The 21,914-nt window shown below is 30.9% G+C and overlaps 1 protein-coding gene across 1 annotated transcript in view; it reads left to right on the forward strand.

Moving 5' to 3' along the window:
* The window catches only part of LOC141299097 (ras-related protein Rab-3C-like), a 32,758-nt gene extending 24,345 nt beyond the window's left edge, over positions 1 to 8,413 (forward strand). Inside the window, exons 4-5 of the mRNA XM_073829381.1 lie at positions 5,748 to 5,872; positions 8,220 to 8,413. Coding sequence (XP_073685482.1) covers positions 5,748 to 5,872; positions 8,220 to 8,413 — 319 coding nt within the window. The remainder of the gene's footprint in view (positions 1 to 5,747; positions 5,873 to 8,219) is intronic.
* The last annotated feature ends 13,501 nt before the right edge of the window (positions 8,414 to 21,914 follow it).

A 21,914-nucleotide genomic window follows, 5' to 3' on the forward strand; every position in this document is an offset into this window, starting at 1 on the left:
AACGATTCTTGATCTACATTTTTTCCCCAATTAATTCTTCTGCTGTGCAAATACAACTTTACAATTTTAAAAACATGTAAAATTGCAGTTTCTATGCTTTTTGTTTATAGTTGGAATCTCTGTAAAAGTAGGTGTGTCAATCTTCACCGGTTTCAAGATTCAATTTGATTACTGTTTTCATTAACAACTAAATATCACGATGGTCACATTCTCAGTTTTCAATAGTACTGCACATGGCTACATTTTCATATTTGTTTTATATCAAATTTAATTTGGGCCAACTTTACTTTATTTTTTTTAATTATGTAAGCAAGGTACTTTTTAAAACAATTACTTATTTAAAATAAGTTTTCTTCAGGTATCCGAAAGTTTACAGACAATAGTTTTTTTTTTTTTTCCTCAGCATTACTGCCATTTTATTATTACTGATGAGATCATAGACAGGCAGCTTTACCAAACTAATGCACAGCAGTGGCGAGAGGTGACACTTTTATTTACCAGTTATGCTGAGTGCTAAAACCACCAGTAATACCAAAAATAATAATATCTTTACATTATTTAGACACCAATAAAATCAGAGACGAAATCATATTTTAATATTTCCTCTTTTTCCTGTTTATTATTATTTTTAAAAATATATATACATTTTATATAGGCTATTTTTTTCTGTGGACTTTAAACTTTTGAATTGTTGAGAAATTATGAAAATATACATATTATATATAATATACAAAAATACAATACATTTTTGGCAATCAGGATCTGGCAGCAACAGCGCGTTTTTCCGCTTGGGCGAGCGCTTCGCGGACAGCTTACCCCGCGAATGAAATCAGAAAACAGAATGCGCATCAATTCTGAGGAGTCAAGGAAGATGCGGAGAATCTGCTTGCCCAGAAGATTCAAATAAGGGATTCATAATTATAAGCATGTTTATATTATTTAACACGTGAACGCATTCTCTCTGACAGCCTGGATATGCAGAGAATTAGCAGCTTACTGTATATGGACGGAACGCCAATGATGCACAGATCTATTTCAATATATCAGATGTTTTGTCCTGCTCTGAAAACATAACTGACTGTATAACAATTTCGTTTGAAACTATTCCAAAATGCAAGTGCATTTAACCGCATCTGCAATCGAGCTTTAGGACGAACAAACACAAAGCGCACGTGAGTCTGCCAGTGCAACAGTTTCTTGCATTCCAGACGGCAGAAATGAACGCATATCTAAAGTAAAACACGGCGGATGGAAGCACACTGTCAAGCAATGCGCACGTGTCTCACAGTGCAAATTCTGTGCGCTGTAGCCAGGCGTCTCTAGCGCGCACACGTGCCATATGCAAAAAAAAAAAAACAAGCTCAGAATCGATTCTGAAATATTAGGAATCGATTCAGAATCGTTGAAGAGAGAATCGCGATGCATCGATGCATCGATTTTTTCTCCCACCCCTAATATATATATATTGCATTGTAAAGGTAGCTTTAATCCATTAATTATGCCTTGTAATGCACATTTTAATGCATTTTATGATTTTGTGAAAAAAAATAACCACATTTAAAATAATTTTTATTTATTTGTTTATTTATTTATTGTTACAGTTTTAGTAAGTTTAATGCGTTAAAAACACGACAAACATTCAAATATTATTATATTATATAATAATTTTAACTTTGCTTACAATTATTTAAAAAAAGATATATAATGCATTACAACATACATAATGAATACTTTACAATGCATTATACACAAAGTGTTACCAAACAGACTTAAACTGATGATTCGCTCATAAGTCGAAGAGAGTAAATGGGGTCTGTTTTGAATTCATGTTGAGCGGTTAAAGAGACCTTAGAGAAAAAGTGTCATCATTGAGTCTTCAGGAATCTGTCTGTTTAATATTTAATGAGTCATTTAAATTTCTCTTAGTATTAAAGGGCAGCAGGGCTCGGTTCAGACCTTTCCGGATGCCGCCCTATTGATCAGCTCCGCTGGGCGTTCAGCTGTGGTCAGTGAGCGGAGGTTGATTTAATTAGCGTGAGGAGACAGACTATAATGAACATCCTGATAGGAGGCTGAGGAACGGGAACAGAAGGAATATAGTGGTAAAAGACGACCCGTGTCAGCTGCTGAGTCATTACAACCGCAAAAAGACTTGATGTCTGAGGTTTATGGCATTATTAGGCAGAAATGAGACCTGAATTCACTGAAAGGACAGAGTTGCGGAGTAGAATTTGCAGTTATACTGCTTCATCAGCAGATGCTATCTTCCTAAAGGATGTAGTAGTTCAGTTGTAAATTAAATTGTCACCATGTTGATGCTGATCTTTACTGTAAAATGAAAGAAAATGACAAAAATGATAGATCTGGTGCTATAAAAGTCTAACATGAGTAAATGATTACAAGGAAAGAAAGAAAGAAAGCAGAATGCCTTTACAAGTAGCTTTTCAGTGGAATGGTAAAGAAGAAAATTATTCATTTCAGTCATGCATTTTCAGTTTTTATTTCAATTTTTTAGTATTAAGTTAAAATCGACCATGAGACTTGACATACAATTAAATAGTTTGATTTTTTTTGGTTTAAATATTTTTATTATTAGAAATTTTAGCAAACATTTACTTGTAAATAGACTTTTTTTTTTTAAATACAAACATATAGAACTTACATGTTAACAAATAAACATTCAAAAAAAGAAAAGAATATTAAAAACAACCAATAGTAAAAAAAAAAAAAAAAACAATTACTTTTAAATATTTATAGTACATAAATACAGAATTTATATATATATATATATATATATATATAATTATTGAAATATTTTAATTTAAATATTTTATAAATATTTATTACACGGCTCTTTGGAATGCTTGATTCTGATTGGTCAGTTGAGACATTTGCAGGTTTGTTCTTTTCAAATAATCACCGCTCCAAAGTAATAACGCATAGCTTTAAAATCCCTCCGTGCCAACAAAGATTACCGTTTGGCGCCATCTTGTGACAAACACTGGACAACCACAATTAACAATGGAAAATTTCGACATTAATCTATTTAAATTGTCTTACTAACGTACATAGTTTGAATGTTAGTCACGTGGTACTATATCGTTTCGCGGAAGGATAAAAATGTTAATTTAAAACAAATATGCCAATAAAAGATTTCAAATTCATATTCATGTCCAGTTTTTTTCCCTTATGTGGCAAGTAGCCGTGTAATAAGCGGGATAATGTACAGGCAGCCGGTAGTTATCGCAGAAATAAGCCCCGACAGTGTGATCAGGACCCTTACTTATATTATTATTATTTTTTAATAGTAAATTTATTTTAATTCATATTTCTATTAAATATTTATAGTACATTTAAAACATATATATTCAGTTTTTAATTTCAACAATATGTAATTATATATATAAAACTATTAAAATTTAAATTAATTAATATAAATAAATAAATAAATAAATAAATATTGAGCTTCATGTTTCACTATATTTTTTATTTTATTATTTTATACTATTTTATACTATTATTTCATATAATAGTAATATCATTTAAATTCATATTCTATTAAATATTTATAGTACATTTTATGAATAAAAAATTATATATTTCCATTTTAAAATTAAAATATTTTATAAATAATAGAACATTTGAATTATTTTTTTATTTTAAATATTTATTTTATGAATAAATATTTAGTGTATCACTAAATATTGATTGGAGTGTTTTAGTTTTATTTATCTATTTATTTACATGTATTTCATGTAAATGTACATGCAGTCATAAAATTGCAGATTTTTTTACCCATAAATAGCAAATTTCTGTTAGCAATTTGTCACACATCTAACTAGATTTTCAGGAAAAATATACTGACTATATTGACTATAGTTTAGCTCCTTGAAATGATGAGTAACCTGTAGTTCTGCAAGCTAAAGAGTCGCAGCACTAGTGACAGTTTATCTTGTCGTCACAATTGAGCTCAGAGAAGAAACTGAGTCTGGCGATACTCAAGAGACTCCAGCTGCGGTCAGTGAACTGACACCTAATTAAAGCAGACGTATGTGAAAACGCTGGGGAAGCACAGAAACAATTCTTACCACAGTCTCTGCAGTATCACTACGACATACATGAGCAAACACCGTAATGTGTCGTGGGCTTCAGTGACGAACCCCCTTTGAATCTGTACCAGCTGTCTGCTGTTGCTATGGCACCAAAACAAGCCTTTAAAAAATTAGATATGTACAGAACATACGGTCTAAACGAGCGATGTGTTTACAGACAGGAAGATGGAGCCCTGCATATGGAGGCCCAAACCTGCAGAAAAATACAAATAAATCTAAATAATAGTACAATAAATAAATTAATACATTCATATTGAAAATCATTTAAAAAAATAAATAAAAATAATAAAATTGAAAATAAATCATTAAAAAAAAAAAATGTAGTAGTAATAATAAATAGTGATAAAAAATAAAGCTAAAAAAATGGGCGATATATTTGCAGACATGGAGGTTTCAAACGTGTAGAAATATAAAAAATAAATAACAAAAAATAAATGAAAGAATAAAAATTTGAAATTATTATAAATTATAATAATAAATACATAAAATTGTCTTAAAAAATAAATAAAAGAATAAAGAAATGAAGAACTGCATATATGGAGGCCCAAACCTGCAGAACACTAAATATAAATAATAGTTAACTAAATAAATAAATTGTTAAAAATATTTTTAAAAATTTATAAAATAGTATATTATAATTATTATATTATTATAATATTATAAAAATAGTAAATGGTGATAAAAAATAAAGTTAAAAATAATTAAAAAATGGGTGATGTATTTGCAGATGGGGTACTGCATATATGGGGCCCAAACCTACAGAAATTACAAATAATAAATAATAATAATAATAATAATAATAATAATAATAATAATAATAAATATAAAAAAAAGTAAAAAAAAAAAATCAATGTAAAAAAATGGAGCACTGCATAAATGGAGGCTCAAACCTGCAGAAAAATATAACATTAAGAAATATAAGTAATTGTAAACTAATATAAAGTAAAATGAATAAATAATAATAGTTGTAATAATTGTACAAATTAATTTTAAAATCAAATTTTAAAAGCAAAAATCAACAATAAATACAAATAACTAAATATGAAAATTCAAAATTCATATCTGTTTATTTTTAAAAGATGGAGCCCTGCATATGTAGAGCCTCAAACCTACAGAAAAATAAAAATAAACAAATATAAATAATAGTAAATAAAAAATAAATTAATTTAAAAAATAAATCAAAAATACATTTTTTTTAATAAAATATAAAATATTTAAAAATAAATATAAATAATACAAATTTTATGTAAAAATAAAAATGGAGCTCTGCATATTTGGATGCTCAAAAAGTCTAAAATAATTAATAAATAGAAATGAAAGACTACAAGATAAAGGTAAAAATAATATCATAAAGTTAAAAATAAATTAAATAAAGGGGGATGTAATACAATTATTGAGTCTAAATTTAATGTAAAATATTAAGCCATGTATTCCTTTATTATGTGCCTGATGTTTATTTCTTCTGCAGGTTTGGGCCTTTATAAGCATATATGGCAATGCATCAAGAAGTGTGTAAATAGGCCATGTCCGACGCAGCACGTTCTGGCCGTGGTGCTCACTCATATGCATACCTGTATGTGGGCCATAATTGCATTGTGAGAGTGAATCCTAACATCCTTGGTTGTTCCTAACTAGGTCAACCCAGATAAAGACATACTCCTGGGACAACGCGCAGGTCATCCTGGCGGGAAATAAGTGTGACATGGAGGAGGAGAGAGTCGTGTCTGCAGATAACGGCAGACTGCTGGCAGAGCAGTTGGGTAAGTTCACTCATCCTAACCTCATCCCAAAAACTGAGTTTGATTCCTCCAGGGACCAATTAGAAACTTCTGGACCTGTGGAGCCAGTCAGGTAGGCAGCATGATTTAATTTTAACTAGTTTTGCTTCCAGACCCAGATTTTGCATTAGACATTAAATAAAGACTGAACAGTCATGTTTTATTTTAGTTGAAATAGTTTTATAGAAATAGTTCACAAGCTATTTTTGTGCAAGACACACTGGTGGTAAATAATTGCATTTTAAATAAATCTCAACATCCATCAAAATGCCTCATTTTTGCGCTTATGTGAGCGATGAAAGGGAATATATACCTTAGACGGCTCTCATATCAGCATATCTTTACTGTGCATAAATTAGAGCATATGGAGGGAATTGCAGCTTTGAACTCGGGCGATAATTAAACGCATATAATTGGATGACACCAGAATGTGCAAACGACTAACGCTGAATGGTGAAAATAGACACACTTACTGCATGTTTAGTGTGAAAGAGGACATACCCCTGTCATTTTCAGAGTGTCAAATCAATTACATTTCATGAAAGATTTCATGATTTGTGAAAGAGCATATTGTGTTTCTAACACAGGCTGCAGCTATGAAATAGATTGTCATAATTGACTGAATTACAATGCTCTACTTAATCAGCAGCTAAAATAGAGCTCCTCACATGAAGTGCACACGAGACTCATTTATTTTACTCGCTAAGCTTGTGAGATTATATTTTGGGTTTGCTATTTATACTATTAATAGTAATATTTATGTATTTATATTATTACTTGTCATATTATTATTATTATTTATAATGATAAAAAAAATAATCACAATGTATATGAACTATATATGAAATGTGTGTATATAACACGAGACTCAACAAACAATTGAATAGTTTGATGGTAATATGTTGTTCAACAACCCAATACTTTAATAAGGCAAGTTTATTTATATAGCACATTTCATACACAATGGTAATTCAAAGTGCTGTACATGAGAGGAGTTAAAATAATCATAAAAAAATAATAATCAACAATAAAAACTAAGAATTTAAGAACATTTAAAATGATTAAAAAATTAAATTAATTAAAAAATGTATTTCAAATTAATTAAAACAGTTAAGAATAAAAATTATTATACATAAAATTCAGTGCAAAAAACACATTTTTTATTTTATATAATTAAATATTATTAATAATGATAAATATATTTAATTACTAATTAAAATATATTTATTATATAAATTTGATCAAATAAAAAATAAATACATAAATATTTATGAACACATAACCAATATTATGTAGTATCGATATTTTGCCATCTTGAAATTATTATTTTGTCACTAAGGTTGCTAAAATGCATTCTGAGAATGGTATTTGTTCTATTTGTATTTGCTTTAATATTAATATTACGTGTTATGATTATTTATATTATTTATTATAATTGATATTAATACTTAAATGATTTTATATCAGTAATAAATATATTTAATAGTTATGTAAAATTAGTACTTAATCTAAATGTCTTGTTTTTCTGCCAGCTTCAAAAAATCTTTATATATAAGCTATAAATGTATGTATAAATTTCATCAAGCCATTTTTACTTGTATTGATACTGGTGAGGGAAATCCCAGAATACATTTCAACAAGCTCAGTGGGAAAAAAAATCTGCCGAACGTAAAAAAAAAAAAAGTATATATTTTTATTTTAAGTATTATTGTATAATATAATAATATAACAAGTAATAATATAAATATACAAATATTATTATAAAGAGTGTAAATAGCAATCACAAAATATAATTCCACAAGCTTAGTAAATAAAATAAAACACTGAATATGTATACATACTCAAAATATTTACTATCTATACTACATATATATTCTGGAAATGCTATTATATATCAATATAATCTATAATCATTAATTTATTATATAATGTTTATTATTAAATAAATAGTAAATATTTTGAATATGTATACATATTCAGTGTTTTTTCCCCCAACATTTTGCATTTATTTTATTTACTAAGCTTGTGGAATTATATTTTGTGATTGCTATTTACGCTCTTTACAATAATATTTATATGTTTATACTATTACTTGTTATAGTATTATATTATACAATAATACTTAAAATAAAAAATACATTAAAAAAATTTAGTAGTCTTTGGGCAAATTTTTATATATTTTTTTATTTATATATATATATATATATATAATATAATATAATCTTGCTGCACATGTAAAATGCCTAAAAATGCTGTCTAGTTTGGCTGCTCGATTGGTTTTGTAAACTATTTAACTATTAACTATTCTGGTATTGTTTCTGTCTGCCAGGTTTTGAGTTTTTCGAGACGAGTGCCAAGGACAACATCAACGTGAAGCAGACCTTTGAGCGTCTGGTGGACATAATCTGCGACAAGATGTCTGAGAGTTTAGAGACTGACCCTGCCGTTACCACAGGAACCCAGGGAACGGCCCGGTTAACGGATAACCCTCCTCCACTACAGCAGCCCAACTGTGCCTGTTAGTGCTCAGTTTACATGGTAGCATAAGTGTGTGCGTGTGCGTGTAACACCTTTAGATAGATGCATATATCCTTTAATGTCATAGAATACAGGTGCTGGAATCTGATCAGTGCATGTCAGGAGTCATGTGACCCTTTACACCCAATGGGAACAGAGCTGGCATATGGATGCTGTCTTGATCAATGGCAAGCACTTTCTCAGTGTTTTAAAAGGCAGTATAGAGAAAACAAATAGCTTGAAAACTATTACTATGTTGCATTTGGTCATCAGTTTTTGGTCTATTTGGCCTGTGGGTCTGTTGCACCATTAGGTGGCGTTCAAACAGGACATGTTCTTGTATTCCAAAACGTAAAGCCACAACGCAGGGGTCTTCAGGCGCTTTTTAAAATAAGATGCAGCGGCCAAAGACGTCTGTCTGATGCATGTGAAAACAGACCAAACGAACCCAGAACGCAAGAATGTGTTATGTACGAATGCTCCTTTTGCCTGTTTTGTTCCAGTACCTTTGCACTAGAGTCACGTTTGTCTATACGGTGCCTAGTTCATTCTGACGCACTGTTTTCTTTACTGTCAAACAAAGTCCTTTACAGCACTGTTATTTAGTTTGTCAAGACTTCATCCACATGCATGCAGCAGCTGTTTATGAACTGATGACTTTGAGCACCATTGAACTGACCTTTCGCTAAGCCACACCCCCTTAGTCACAAATAAACATAGTTACGAATAAAATCATACAGTAGTTACGAATTAGTTTAGAATGACCTGAATATTTTTCTGACTTTGAGCATGATCAAGACCTTTTGCTAAGCTCCGCCCCCTTAGTATCAAATAAATGTAATTTTGTAGTTACGAATAAACGTAATTACATAGTTACATATAAAAAAGTAGTTACTAATTAGTTTAGAATAAACTGGAGATTTTTGTGAACCCTCTATGGCTTTGAGTATGATCGAACTGACCTTTCACTAAACTCCGCCCCATTAGTTACAAATAAACAAAATCGCAAAGTTACGAATAAAAATTTAGTTGCGAGTTTGTTTGAAAAAAAAAAAAAAGATTTTTGTGATTTCTATATGATTTAAAAGTTTGAACGAACTAACTTTTTGCTAAGCTCTACCTTTGGTGGCGAATAAACGTACATTTTTGTGAACCCTTTATGACTTTAAGTGCGATGAAACTGTCCTTTCGGTAAGCTCCGCCCTCTTAGTTACAAATCAGTTTAGTTAAGTTACGAATAAAAACTTATTTGCGAGTACGTTTAAAATTAACTGTAGATTTTTGTGAACGAATAGTTACGAATAAACGTAATTGCATAGTGACAGAGAAAAAAGTAGTTACTAATTAGTTTAGAATAAACTGGAGATTTTTGAGAAACTTTTATGAATTTGAGCATGATCGAAATTGACCTTTCGCTAAGGTACACCCCCTTAATTAAAAATAAACTCACATTTCGTAGTTGCGATTAAACGTAATTGCGTCATTTCATATAAAAAAAAAAGTAGTTACTAATTCATTTAGAATTAGTACATGGCTTTGAGTACGATCAAACTGAACTTTCGCTAAGCTCCACCCCTCAGTTATGTATAAACGTAATTACAAAGTTACGAATAAAAACTTAGTTGCAAATTAATTTAAAATAAACTGGAGATTTTTGCGAACTCTTTATTATCTCGAACCGCTTAATTACGAATAAATCTAAATTTCGTAGTTGCGATTAAACGTAAATACATAGTTCCATATAAAAAAGTAGTTAGAATTAGTTTAGAATAAACTGGTGATTTTTTTTTAACCCTTTATGACATTGAGTATGATCAAACTGACCTTTCACTAAGGTACACCCCCTTAATTCCTTGACTTTTCGCTAAGCTCCGCCCCCTTAGTTACGAATAAACGTAATTACAAAGTTATGAATAAAAACTTAGTTGCAAATTAGTTTTTATGTCTTTATGATTTAGAGCACGTTCAGACTGACCTTTTTGCTACGCTCCACCCCCTTAATTATAAATAAATAAATAAATAAATTTGTATATACGAATAGTTCTATATAAAAACAGTAGTTACTAATTAGTTTAGAATAAACTGGATATTTTTGTAAACCCTTTATGATTTAGAGCACGATTGAACTGCCCTTTTGCTATGGTACCACCCCCTTAATTACAAATAAATCTAAATTTCGTAGTTACGATTAAACATAATTACAAAGTTACGAATAAAAATTTTGTTTAAAATAAACTGGAGATTTTTGTGAGCTCTTTGATTTAGAGCATGATCAAACTGACCTTGCGCAAAGCTACACTTTTTACACTTTACCGCAGTTACGAATTAATTTAGAATAAACTGGAATTTTAAACAAAATGTATTTTTGGACGATTCTAAATTTACACATTTAACATTTTTGAAAATTCCTGTCTAGCAACAGTTGCTAAGGTAGGATTGGTCAGATTTTTTTTTAGGGCGGGGCTTAGTGAAGGGTCAGGCACTCAAAGAAAAGAATCTTAATGGCATTCCTACAAGATTTCATTAATATACACAAACACACTTGGTTTTGTAGATCAGGAATTCATACCATATTAACCGAAATTAAATTTACCATCAGTGATATCAGCTGCATAACTCTAATGTGTGTATATGTGTACCGTAGTTTATAAAGATTACAAAGATGAATACATGATCTATCTAGTGTATATAGGTTTGTAAATACCTCAGTCAGATAAATATATTGTTGTGGATTCAAGTAGCTGTTCAATACAGGGAGAAAAATGTGCATTTAATGTTTCTACGCATTTAGTTTGATCATTGTAAATGAATTCACGCTGATGAAGTGAAATATTTATTTATCTATTTATTCAAAGCAAACATACTTTACAGTGAGAAAAAAAAAGTAAATGCTTCATGAGCTGTGTGTGTCTGATAACAAAACGTTCTTCTAGGTAAAATGGAGTTTGTGTTTTTCCCCCCCCTAAGCCCTTTTTTCTCCATTTCTCTTTTCTGTTTATCGCCGTCGTCGGTTGTTTTTCTCTGCTGGCTAAAAAGCTACTTTGTGGAGGATGTGATTTGCTGTCCCTGCTCTTATCTTGTTTTACGCTCATGGCCGGAGAGGATTCAGTGGTTTTAGATGTTATAAGGAAACCGCTTCACTGTCGCCCGAGTCGGGTCGAAGCTCGCTGGAGCTTGTCTTGTAAAATGATGCAGTAATAGCCAAGGAAATGTGTCGGGCAGCTATTTTCAGGAGAAGTGAGTCACTCATCTATATTTCATCCGACAAATCTTAAATGACTTTGGCCATCGATGGAAATTGTTTAATTTCTGAGTCAGAAATATAACACGCCTACTGTAGTGCAAAGGAAGAGCAGCTCTAGGGTGAACGTCTCGAAATATGACCATATTCAGATTGTATTTCACCTCAGAATGAAACGTAGAAAGAACATACACTGCTGTTCAGTAAGATTTTTAATGCTTTTTAAAGGAGACTTTTCTGCTCATCAAGACTGCGTTTATTTGATTAAAAATACAGAAAAAAGCTGTAATATTGTAAAATGTTAATGCATTTTAAAATAGTGGTTTTCTATTTTAATATACTTTACAATATAATTTATTTTTGTGATGCAAAGCTGAATTTTCAGGACAATTACTCCAGTATTCAGTGTCACATTATCCTTTAAAAATCATTGCAATATACTGATTTATTATCAGTGTTGGAAACAGTTGTGCTGCTTAATATTTTTTGGAATCTGTGATACTTTTTCAGGATTCTTTGATGAATAAAACATTAAAAAGAACAGCATTTATTTAAAAAATTTTATTCAGTAAGGATGTGTTAAATTGACAAAAAGGTGATAGTAAAGACTTATGCTGTTAGAAATTTTTTATTTTATTTTGAATAAATGCTGTTCTTTTTAAATTTTTTATTCATCAAAGAATCCTGAAAAAAGTATCACAGGTTCCAAAAAAAATTAAGCAGCAAAACTGTTTCCAACATTGATGATAAGTAATAAATCCATATATTATAATGATTTCTGAAGGATCATGTGACACTGAAGACTGGAATGGCTGATGAAAATTCAGCTTTGCATCTCATAAATAAATTATATATTAAAGTATATTTAAAAAAAACCTCTTATGTTGAATTGCAATAATATTTCATAATATTACTTTTTCTGTATTTTTGATCAAATAAATTAAACTTTGATGTGCATAAAATTTTTTTTTAAAATACCTCTTTTTATTTTATTTTGGGCTAAAATATAACCTGGACATGTTACTGACCGGTTTCATAGTGTTCATCTACTAGTTCAAGAAGCTTATTTGTTTCTCGTCCCTGGAAATAGTCTAATTTTCATTGTGATGTATTATAATCTAGATAGAATTAAGTTAAAAAATGAAAACACAGCCCTTAAATTATAAAACTACATGTGGTCTGTTGATATGTGTGGTTTTGTGAGCGTAGTACAAAAAAAAAAAAGCAGTTTCTGTAACGTTAGGCCGACCATATCCGGCATTATTAAAAACATATCGCGGTCACAAACTGAATACGTCGGTACGTATATAGCTATTAGTCCATTGATGTGTCCTCAGAATAAAGAAAATCAGTAAGAAACCCACCTCGTTTCCCTACCACAAGCCACGTTTAGCATTATCCCTGCATGAAACTGTATGACATCTCTATTTAGATACCTGTATCTGTATAATCTTATTTATTCGTTCATTTATGCGTCCCTCATTATGTGGGGTGCAATGGGCCAGCAAGTGCAATATTTCGAAACCCTATCTCTTGTATATAGTTGAATGACTGTGTGTGTGTGTGTGTGTGTGTGTGAAGAGCGTCTTGATGTGCCATGCTGATTTTGCACACTATCTTAACCCACGTATGGATGATTGCTCTGCCTCACCTTCTGTGTTAAACTATCTTCGTGCTGACATTAAGACAAATACTGTGGAGTTACATCAGTGTGTGAGTGCGTGCGTGTGTGTGTGTTGGTGTATATACTAGTATGGAGAACAGTAAACGTGTATCTTGTTGCAAGTCATCTCTGTTTTTCTTTGTGTGTAAATCTCATTCATTAGCGCATGCATAGGGCTATATATCTGCAATCACTCTACTGCAAATGAGCATTCAGTAGTTTTATAAATAGCTGTCATTTCAGGTGTACAGCATGCATAAAAATAGCTTTTTAATACAAGCTCGAAAGGGAGTGAAAACATTTAAATGTACAAAAAAGTACTTGTACTATGGTTGAGTTGGATATCAGATGGTAATGATTCCTGTATGTCAAAATATACTATGATTTTACCATGCTATGTCCAAAAAACATGGTATTTTCTTGTCAGTGAACCTCTTTTTTATTTTAAATAATTTATTTTCTTCATTTTATCAATAAAGCATCAGATTTGCATTCACCTGGAGAGAAACTACAATTTCCAAAGTCCCCTCAGAACATTAAAATGTTTTAATTTGCCCCCAAAACACTGGTGATTTTATTTAAAATGTTGTGGCTTTATTTTAAATGTTTTAAAAATGTAACTTTTGGTTTGTGTGGAAAACAATTGTTGGACCTAACTTGTGATATCCACGGTGGTTTCTGATATTTTAGTTGAAGGAATCACTCTAGAGCTGGTTATTCTGTATGTGTGGAGTGTGTATGACAAAAGTGTATCAATTACTGTTGAAAATACCAATAAATATTCCTATTGTGTTGATATTTCTGTGCGCTTTTGCTGTATTTGTAAAAGTTTTGTGTTCCCGGAAACGAGTTTTTAACACTTCCGGTCCCGTCGTCCTGATTTGAAATGCTTGAAAAAAGGTTTGTATTTACCACAAGCTCAATGTATTTTCACGTTTTATACAATGAAATGAAATAATCCATTAGTAATACCCACTTGTGATTGTTTTTAAAGCCTTTAGTTGTCTTGAAAGCGGCGGTTGCTAACGAGTGTCTAATTAGGACTACGAAGGTTATCGTGGACGTCAAACTTCATCACACCAAACAGGTAAACTCACTTATTTAACGTTACTAGTTCGTCTTTACAATTATAACCCGGCTTTTGCAAACTACTTTAACTCAAATTTTAAGCGATTTTGTGTAAATAAAGACTAAAAATGCGTTGTTTTGAAAAACGCGTTGTTTTGAAAAACAATGGCGGTGACGCTGGTGTATTTGGCTTTAAAATGAATTTGTATTCCTTTGTGAAGATTATCATGATGGACAAAAGGTATCAGAATTATTAACTTGGATCTTAAAACGTATATTAAACAACCCAGAAGTAGATAAAAAAAACATTTATTGAATTTCTAACGAGGGAACCAAGGTGATGCGAACTTCCGGGTTGATTGGCTTTATCAAACTCATCGATGAGAAAAGTAACATGTTGGTAACGTGTGACACGGTCATAAAAATGTACTGTATAAAGTGAACATATATTATGTGACCCTGGATCACAAACCCAGTCTTAAGTAGCACGGGTATATTTATAGCAATAGCCAAAAATACATTGTATGGGTCAAATTGATCGCTTTTTCTTTTATGCCAAGTAAATATAATGTTTCTTGAAGATATATAGTAAATTTCCTACCATAAATATATCGAAACTTAATTATTTATTATTAATATGCATTGCTAAGAACTTCATTTTAACAATTTAAAGGCGATTTTCTAATAGCATGGGTATATTAGTAGCAATAGCCAAAAATGCATTGTATAGTCTGTCTGAATTATGATTTTTCTTTTATGCCAAAAATCAATTGGATATTAGGTAAATATGTTCTATGAAGATATATAGTACATTTCCTACCGCAAATATATCGAAACTGTGTTTTTGATTAATATGCATTGCTAAGAACTTCGTTTTAACAATTTAAAGGTTATTTTCTAAATATTTTGAGGTTTTTTATACCCTCAGATTGAAATATCACCCTCAGCCAAATATTGCCCTATCTTGACAAACCATACATCAATAGAAAGCTAATTTAGTCAGCTTTCAGATAATGAATAAACCTCAATTTAAAAAAAAAAATTGACCCTTATGGTTGGTTTTTTGGTCCAGGGACACATTTTAGCCTTTGTTTCACATGAGGTCAATTTATGTTAGTACGTTTGTGTGCTTTCTTGTACAAATACAACACCACGGTCGAACTTGACGAGTTTAGCGAAGATGCCTGTCTTCTCAAAAGTTACAGTAAGTAAAAAAAGTTGTAAATGTACTTAAAATGAACTCCATCTCAAAAGATAAATTAATATTTGCGACCCCAGTGGTATATTAGTAGCAATAGCCAAAAATACATTGTATGGGTCAAAATTAAAGATTTTTCTTTCATGCCAAATATCAATAGGATATTATGTATTTATGTTCCATGAATATATTTAGTTCATTTCCTAGCGTAAATATATGAAAACTTAATTTTTGATTAGTAATATGCATTGCTAAGAACTTAATCTGAACAACTTTAAAGGCGATTTTCTCAATATTTAGATTTGTTTGCAACCTCAGATTGCAGATTTTCAAATAGTTGTATCTAGACCAAATCATAAACCATACATCAATGGAAAGCTTATTAATCCATTTTATTATTATTATTATGATATATAAATCTCATAAATTTTCGAAAGTAGACCCTTATGACTGGTTTTGTGGTCCAGGGTCACATTTGATTTCTCATGAGCATCTCCACTCTAAAGGTCAGTTTTAATGGTGTTGTTTTGGACTGCCACCTGCCGGAAGTACAGAGTAATGACAAGCATGACAAAGCACATTCATTTGATCAATGTTGCTCTCCTCGTTTTTATTAGTTCGGTAAAGCTCGATTTAACTAGCTTGTTTTGTACTAAGCTTAACCTGAGGCATCCTAATTCTCTACATAAGCACGAAAAACACACTAATCTCTGACATTTTCAATACTGTAGTCAGCAGTAATATCAGTAATAATGTGTTCCGTGAAATTTAGAAGCTAGTCCTCGTTTTGACGTAATATAGATTCTAGAGATCTTTCCCCAGGTGAAAAAAGTACACTAAAATGCACTTTATTTTAGTACACTCAGTACCATAATGTACTGCTCTATTTTCGCACACTAATTTGACACTTAATATACTTCAGCTTATTCCTTAGTACTTCTTAAGTACATCTAAGTGTACTCAACTGTGCTATATTGGGACACCAATAATATGAACTAAATGTGACCCTGGATCACAAAACCAGTCATAAGTGTCAATTTTTCGAAATTGAGTTATACAGTCGTGGCCAAAAGTTTTGAGAATGACACAAATATAAGTTTTCACAAAGTTTGCTGCTCAACTGCTTTTAGATCTTTGTTTCAGTTGTTGCTGTGATGTACTGAAATATAATTACAAGCACTTCATACGTTTCAAAGGCTTTTATCGACAATTACTTTATTTTTATTTTTATTTATCCTTTATTTTACCAGGTGATGTCCCATTGAGATAAAATCTCTTTTACAAGGGAGCCCTGGGGCAACAATTACACAGGTTACACAGAATCACAAAACAGACCAAAAAAATTACATGACATTTATACAAAGAGTCAGTGTTTGCAGTGTTGGCCCTTCTTTTTCAGGACCTCTGCAATTCGACTGGGCATGCTCTCAATCAACTTCTGGGCCAAATCCTGACTGATAGCAACCCATTCTTTCATAATCACTTCTTGGAGTTTGTCAGAATTAGTGGGTTTTTGTTTGTCCACCCGCCTCTTGAGGATTGACCACAAGTTTTAAGATCTGGGGAGTTTCCAGGCCTTCGACCCAAAATTTCAACGTTTTGTTCCCCGAGCCACTTAGTTATCACTTTTGCCTTATGGCACGGTGCTCCATCGTGCTGGAGAATGCATTGTTCTTCACCAAACTGTTGTTGGATTGTTGGAAGAAGTTGCTGTTGGAGGGTGTTTTGGTACCATTCTTTATTCATGGCTGTGTTTTTGGGCAAAATTGTGAGTGAGCCCACTCCCTTGGATGAGAAGCAACCCCACACATGAATGGTCTTAGGATGCTTTACTGTTGGCATGACACAGGACTGATGGTAGCGCTCACCTTTTCTTCTCTGGACAAGCCTTTTTCCAGATGTCCCAAACAATCGGAAAGAGGCTTCATCGGAGAATATGACTTTGCCCCAGTCCTCAGCAGTCCATTTGTCATACTTTTGCAGAAGATCAATCTGTCCCTGATGTTTTTTTTTGGAGAGAAGTGGCTTCTTTGCCGCCCTTCTTGACACCAGGCCATCTTCCAAAAGTCTTGGCCTCACTGTGTGTTCAGATGCGCTCACACCTGCCTGCTGCCATTCCTGAGCAAGCTCTGCACTGGTGGCACTCCGATCCCGCAGCTGAATCCTCTTTAGAAGACGATCCTGGCGCTTGCTGGACTTTCTTGGACGCCCTGAAGCCTTCTTAACAATGCAGTGGAAAGTTTTTTCAGGATTAAGTTAATTTTCATGGCAAAGAAGGACTATGCAATTCATCTGATCACTCTTCATAGCATTCTGGAGTATATGCAAATTGCTATTATAAAAACTTAAGCAGCAACTTTTCCAATTTCCAATATTTATGTAATTCTCAACACTTTTGGCCACGACTGTACATCACCTGAAAGATGAATGATTAAGCTTTCTATTAATGTTAGGATCTGATAATATTTGGCCAACTATTTGAAAATCTGCAATCTGAGGGTGCAATGAAATCTAAATACTGAGAAAATCGCTTTTAAAGTTGTCTAGATGAAATTCTTAGCAATGCATATTACTAACAGAAATTTACTAAATATCTTCATGAAACATGATCTTTACTTAATATCCTAATGATTTTTGGCATAAAAGAAAAATGTACAATTTTAACCTTTACAGTGTATTTTTGGCTATTGCTATTAAGACAGGTTGTTCAGGTTCACATATTATATCTGTATACCCATGATTTATTGAAATAGAATAATAAGTATATACAAAATGTATTTGTAATGTATTGCCCACATAAACAATTAATTCATTATACATAAAAAATTAACTTATATATTCTAACAAATATATTGTAACTATGTTAATATTCCTATTGTTTGATCTGAATAACTACATGTTAATTGTGTCTTTAAATGGTACAATCAAGTACACTATTAGTATGTCATTATATCTGACTACTTAATATAAATGCACTAATTAGCATTAAGACTTAAATTGATTTTAAGTGTGCTCAAGTAGCACAGTTAGGAAAATGTACTTAGAACTAGTACATTAGTAATATATTTTAAATGTATATTTTTCTCTGAATATTTTTGCAGTAGTATACATTATTTTAATGCATTAAAATAATGTATACTACTGCAAAAATATTCAATTCATTAAAAATCAGTTTAAGTAATAGTGTTAATTAGTATACTTTAAGTGCGTTTAAGTATTACTGAAGTAGAAATATATTTTTAATTGGTGCGTTAAGTTTATTGATTTTAAATATTTGAACATAAATATGAATGATGGCAGGCACACAGTAGTTTTAAACCTGCGTTGATCCAAGTAAAAGTACTTAAAGTTGCTATTATTATTGCTACAGTATTACCTTTTATAGAGATAATAGTAGTTTAATTTGGTAAGGTTATGGATAAATTTGTAATTTATTTATAGACTGGTGTAAATATAAAAATCATGCACATTATTTATCCAGAGAATCTATTATTATTATTATTATTATTATTATTATTATTATTAATATTATTTAAATTGAAGGTTGAGAATAAAACACCTAGTAATGTATGTGGTTTTATTTGGAAGGGCCGGTAAAATAAAATAAAATAAATTCTTCTGCTCACCAAGCCTGCATTTATTTGATCCAAAATACAGCAAAAGTAATAATGTGAAATATTTTTATAATTTAAAATAACTGTTTTCTATTTCAATATTTTTTAAAAAATGTAATTTACTCCTGTGATTTCAAAGCTGAATTTTTAGCATCATTACTCCAGTCACATGATCCTTTAGAAATCATTTTAATATTCTGATTTGCTGCTTAAAGAACTATTATTATTATTATGTTGAAAACAGCAGAGTAGAATTTTTCGGGTTTCTTTAATGAATAGAAAGTTCAGAAGAACAGCATTCATCTGAAATAAACATTTTTTATGAATGTAAGACATTATACATTTGAAAAAAAATTAAAAAAAAATACTCCACTGTTTTAAATATTCAAAAAGCCTGCTTTTATTTGATCCAAAATACAGCAAAATCAGTAATATTGTGAAATATTTTTACTAATTCAAAATAACTGGTTTCTATTTGAATATATTTTAAAATGTAATTTATTCCTGTGATAATTTATTCCTATTCCAAAGCTAAATTTTCAGCATCATTACTCTAGTGTTCAGTGTCACATGATCCTTCAGAAATCATTCTAATATACTGATTTGCTTTTCAAAAAAAAAAAAAAAACATTTATTAATACTACTACTAGGGGTGTGACGAGATCTCGTGACTGGTCTCGCGAGAACGTGACGATATCATGGCAAAACATTTTGCAATGTTTACATTAGAGCTGCATGACTAATAGTTATATAAATATCACGATCTCTATTCAAACACCCATGCGATCTTATTCATGAATGACAACAATTCAGTGGTGTCTATTACAACTGTTTCACGCGCTCCATTGACGCTTACGATGTGAAAGTTATTGAAGACATTCAAATCTGCATTCTTACTGCTGTGGTTTCAGAAAGCAACAGTCTTTTAACCACATAATCATCATTATGTCTTTGTTACAGACATTTAAATAACATAAGTACTGGGATAAAAGCTTATAGTTTGGATATAAACACTTATCGTCTACAGTAGCGATCAAAACGAAAGTATAACACGTCTGTAGAGCAACGTTTATTCTCTTCACCAGGAGAGGGCGACAACTGCACGTTTAAAAAAAAAAGTATTTGTCATTGAATTATATATTCAAGAGATTCCAATAGTGAAACAAGTCTTTATTAATTGAGACACGGGCTCCTTCATTTTTTTTTCAGACTTAAGCAATGAACATTATTTCAGAACCAATAGTAAATTATGTAATTTTGTTTAGATTTCTAATCCTTTTTTTTTTCTTCAGAATCGTGATCTCCAGTTTAATTTCATAAAGTACAAGTTCATATCAAAATGCACCTACATTTTTTTGTGTTTTTTGTTGAATAAAATACTATTTTCCCCTATATATTTCATCATTGAAGATTTAGTTTAAAAAGTTAAAAAAATCTCGTCTCGTCTCGTTCTTGTGAACCCAAAATCTCGTCTCGTGAAATAAGTGTCTCGTCACACCCCTAACTACTACTATTATTATTATCATCAATATTTAAACAGGTGAGTCCTTTTTTTTTTTTTTTAGGATTCTTTGATAAATAGAAAGATCAGCATTTATCTGAAATAAAAAAATATTTTCAGTGCTTTTATTATACACTAAACAGCTGAGTAGAATTAAGGTTTCTTTGATGAATAGAAAGTTCAGAAGCATTTATCTGAAATATTTTAAATTATAAATGTCTTTATCATTATTTCCCCAAAAAATAGAAATATACTGAGTCAGTATATTTCTATTTTTTGGGGAAATAATGATAAAGACATTTATAATTTAAAATATTTCAGATAAATGCTTCTGAACTTTCTATTCATCAAAGAAACCTTAATTCTACTCAGCTGTTTTCAACATAATAATAAAAAATGTTTTTTGAACAGCAAATCAGAATATTAAAATGATTTCTGAAGGATCATGTGACTGGAGTAATGATGCTAAAAATTCAGCTTTGAAATCACAGGAATAAATTAAATGTTAAAATATATTCAAATATAAAACATTTATTTTAAGTAAAAAAAAAAAGTCAAAATGTTACTGTTTTTGCTGTACTTTGGATCAAATAAATGCAGGCTTGGTGAGCAAAAGAGACTTCTATAAAAAAAAAAACCATAAAAAAAACTTACTGTCCAAACTCTTTGACCGGTGGTGTATATATTTACTATTACTTGTTAGCGAATTAATACTATTACATTAGAAGCGAATTAATATGAACAGTTGATTTTTAGCTGTTCCTCCATGTGGCCACCAGGTGGAGGCAGAGCTACGGTTTTAATTTGTATTCGACTGAGGGCTCTATTCCTTTTCAGATAAATGTGCCTTATATTTTAGACAATGTACTTATAAGAAAATCTATATTTACTTGTATGTTAGATCCTTAAAACTACTTCATCAAGACTGATTTTACACATTAATTTAGCTGTTCCTACCATTTGTTTATTGATATGATCAATATAAATGATTATATGTGTGACTAGTGTAAAATAGCACGTCTAGTATTTAATGCAAAAGCCTCTTTAGAGCAAACCTTCATGACATTGTCGTTCACTGCACATCAATTAGATGACGAGTTGATGACGTGCTCAACCGCATCACAAGTCTCTCGCTTTGACTCATCAGGATACTGAGCAACCAAATCATGTTTTTCATGTCAAGCTTCATATCTTTGACCAATACAAACACGCAACACACGTG

Source organism: Garra rufa, chromosome 23 (genome assembly GCF_049309525.1).
Source record: "Garra rufa chromosome 23, GarRuf1.0, whole genome shotgun sequence".
NCBI classification, from domain to species: domain Eukaryota; kingdom Metazoa; phylum Chordata; class Actinopteri; order Cypriniformes; family Cyprinidae; genus Garra; species Garra rufa.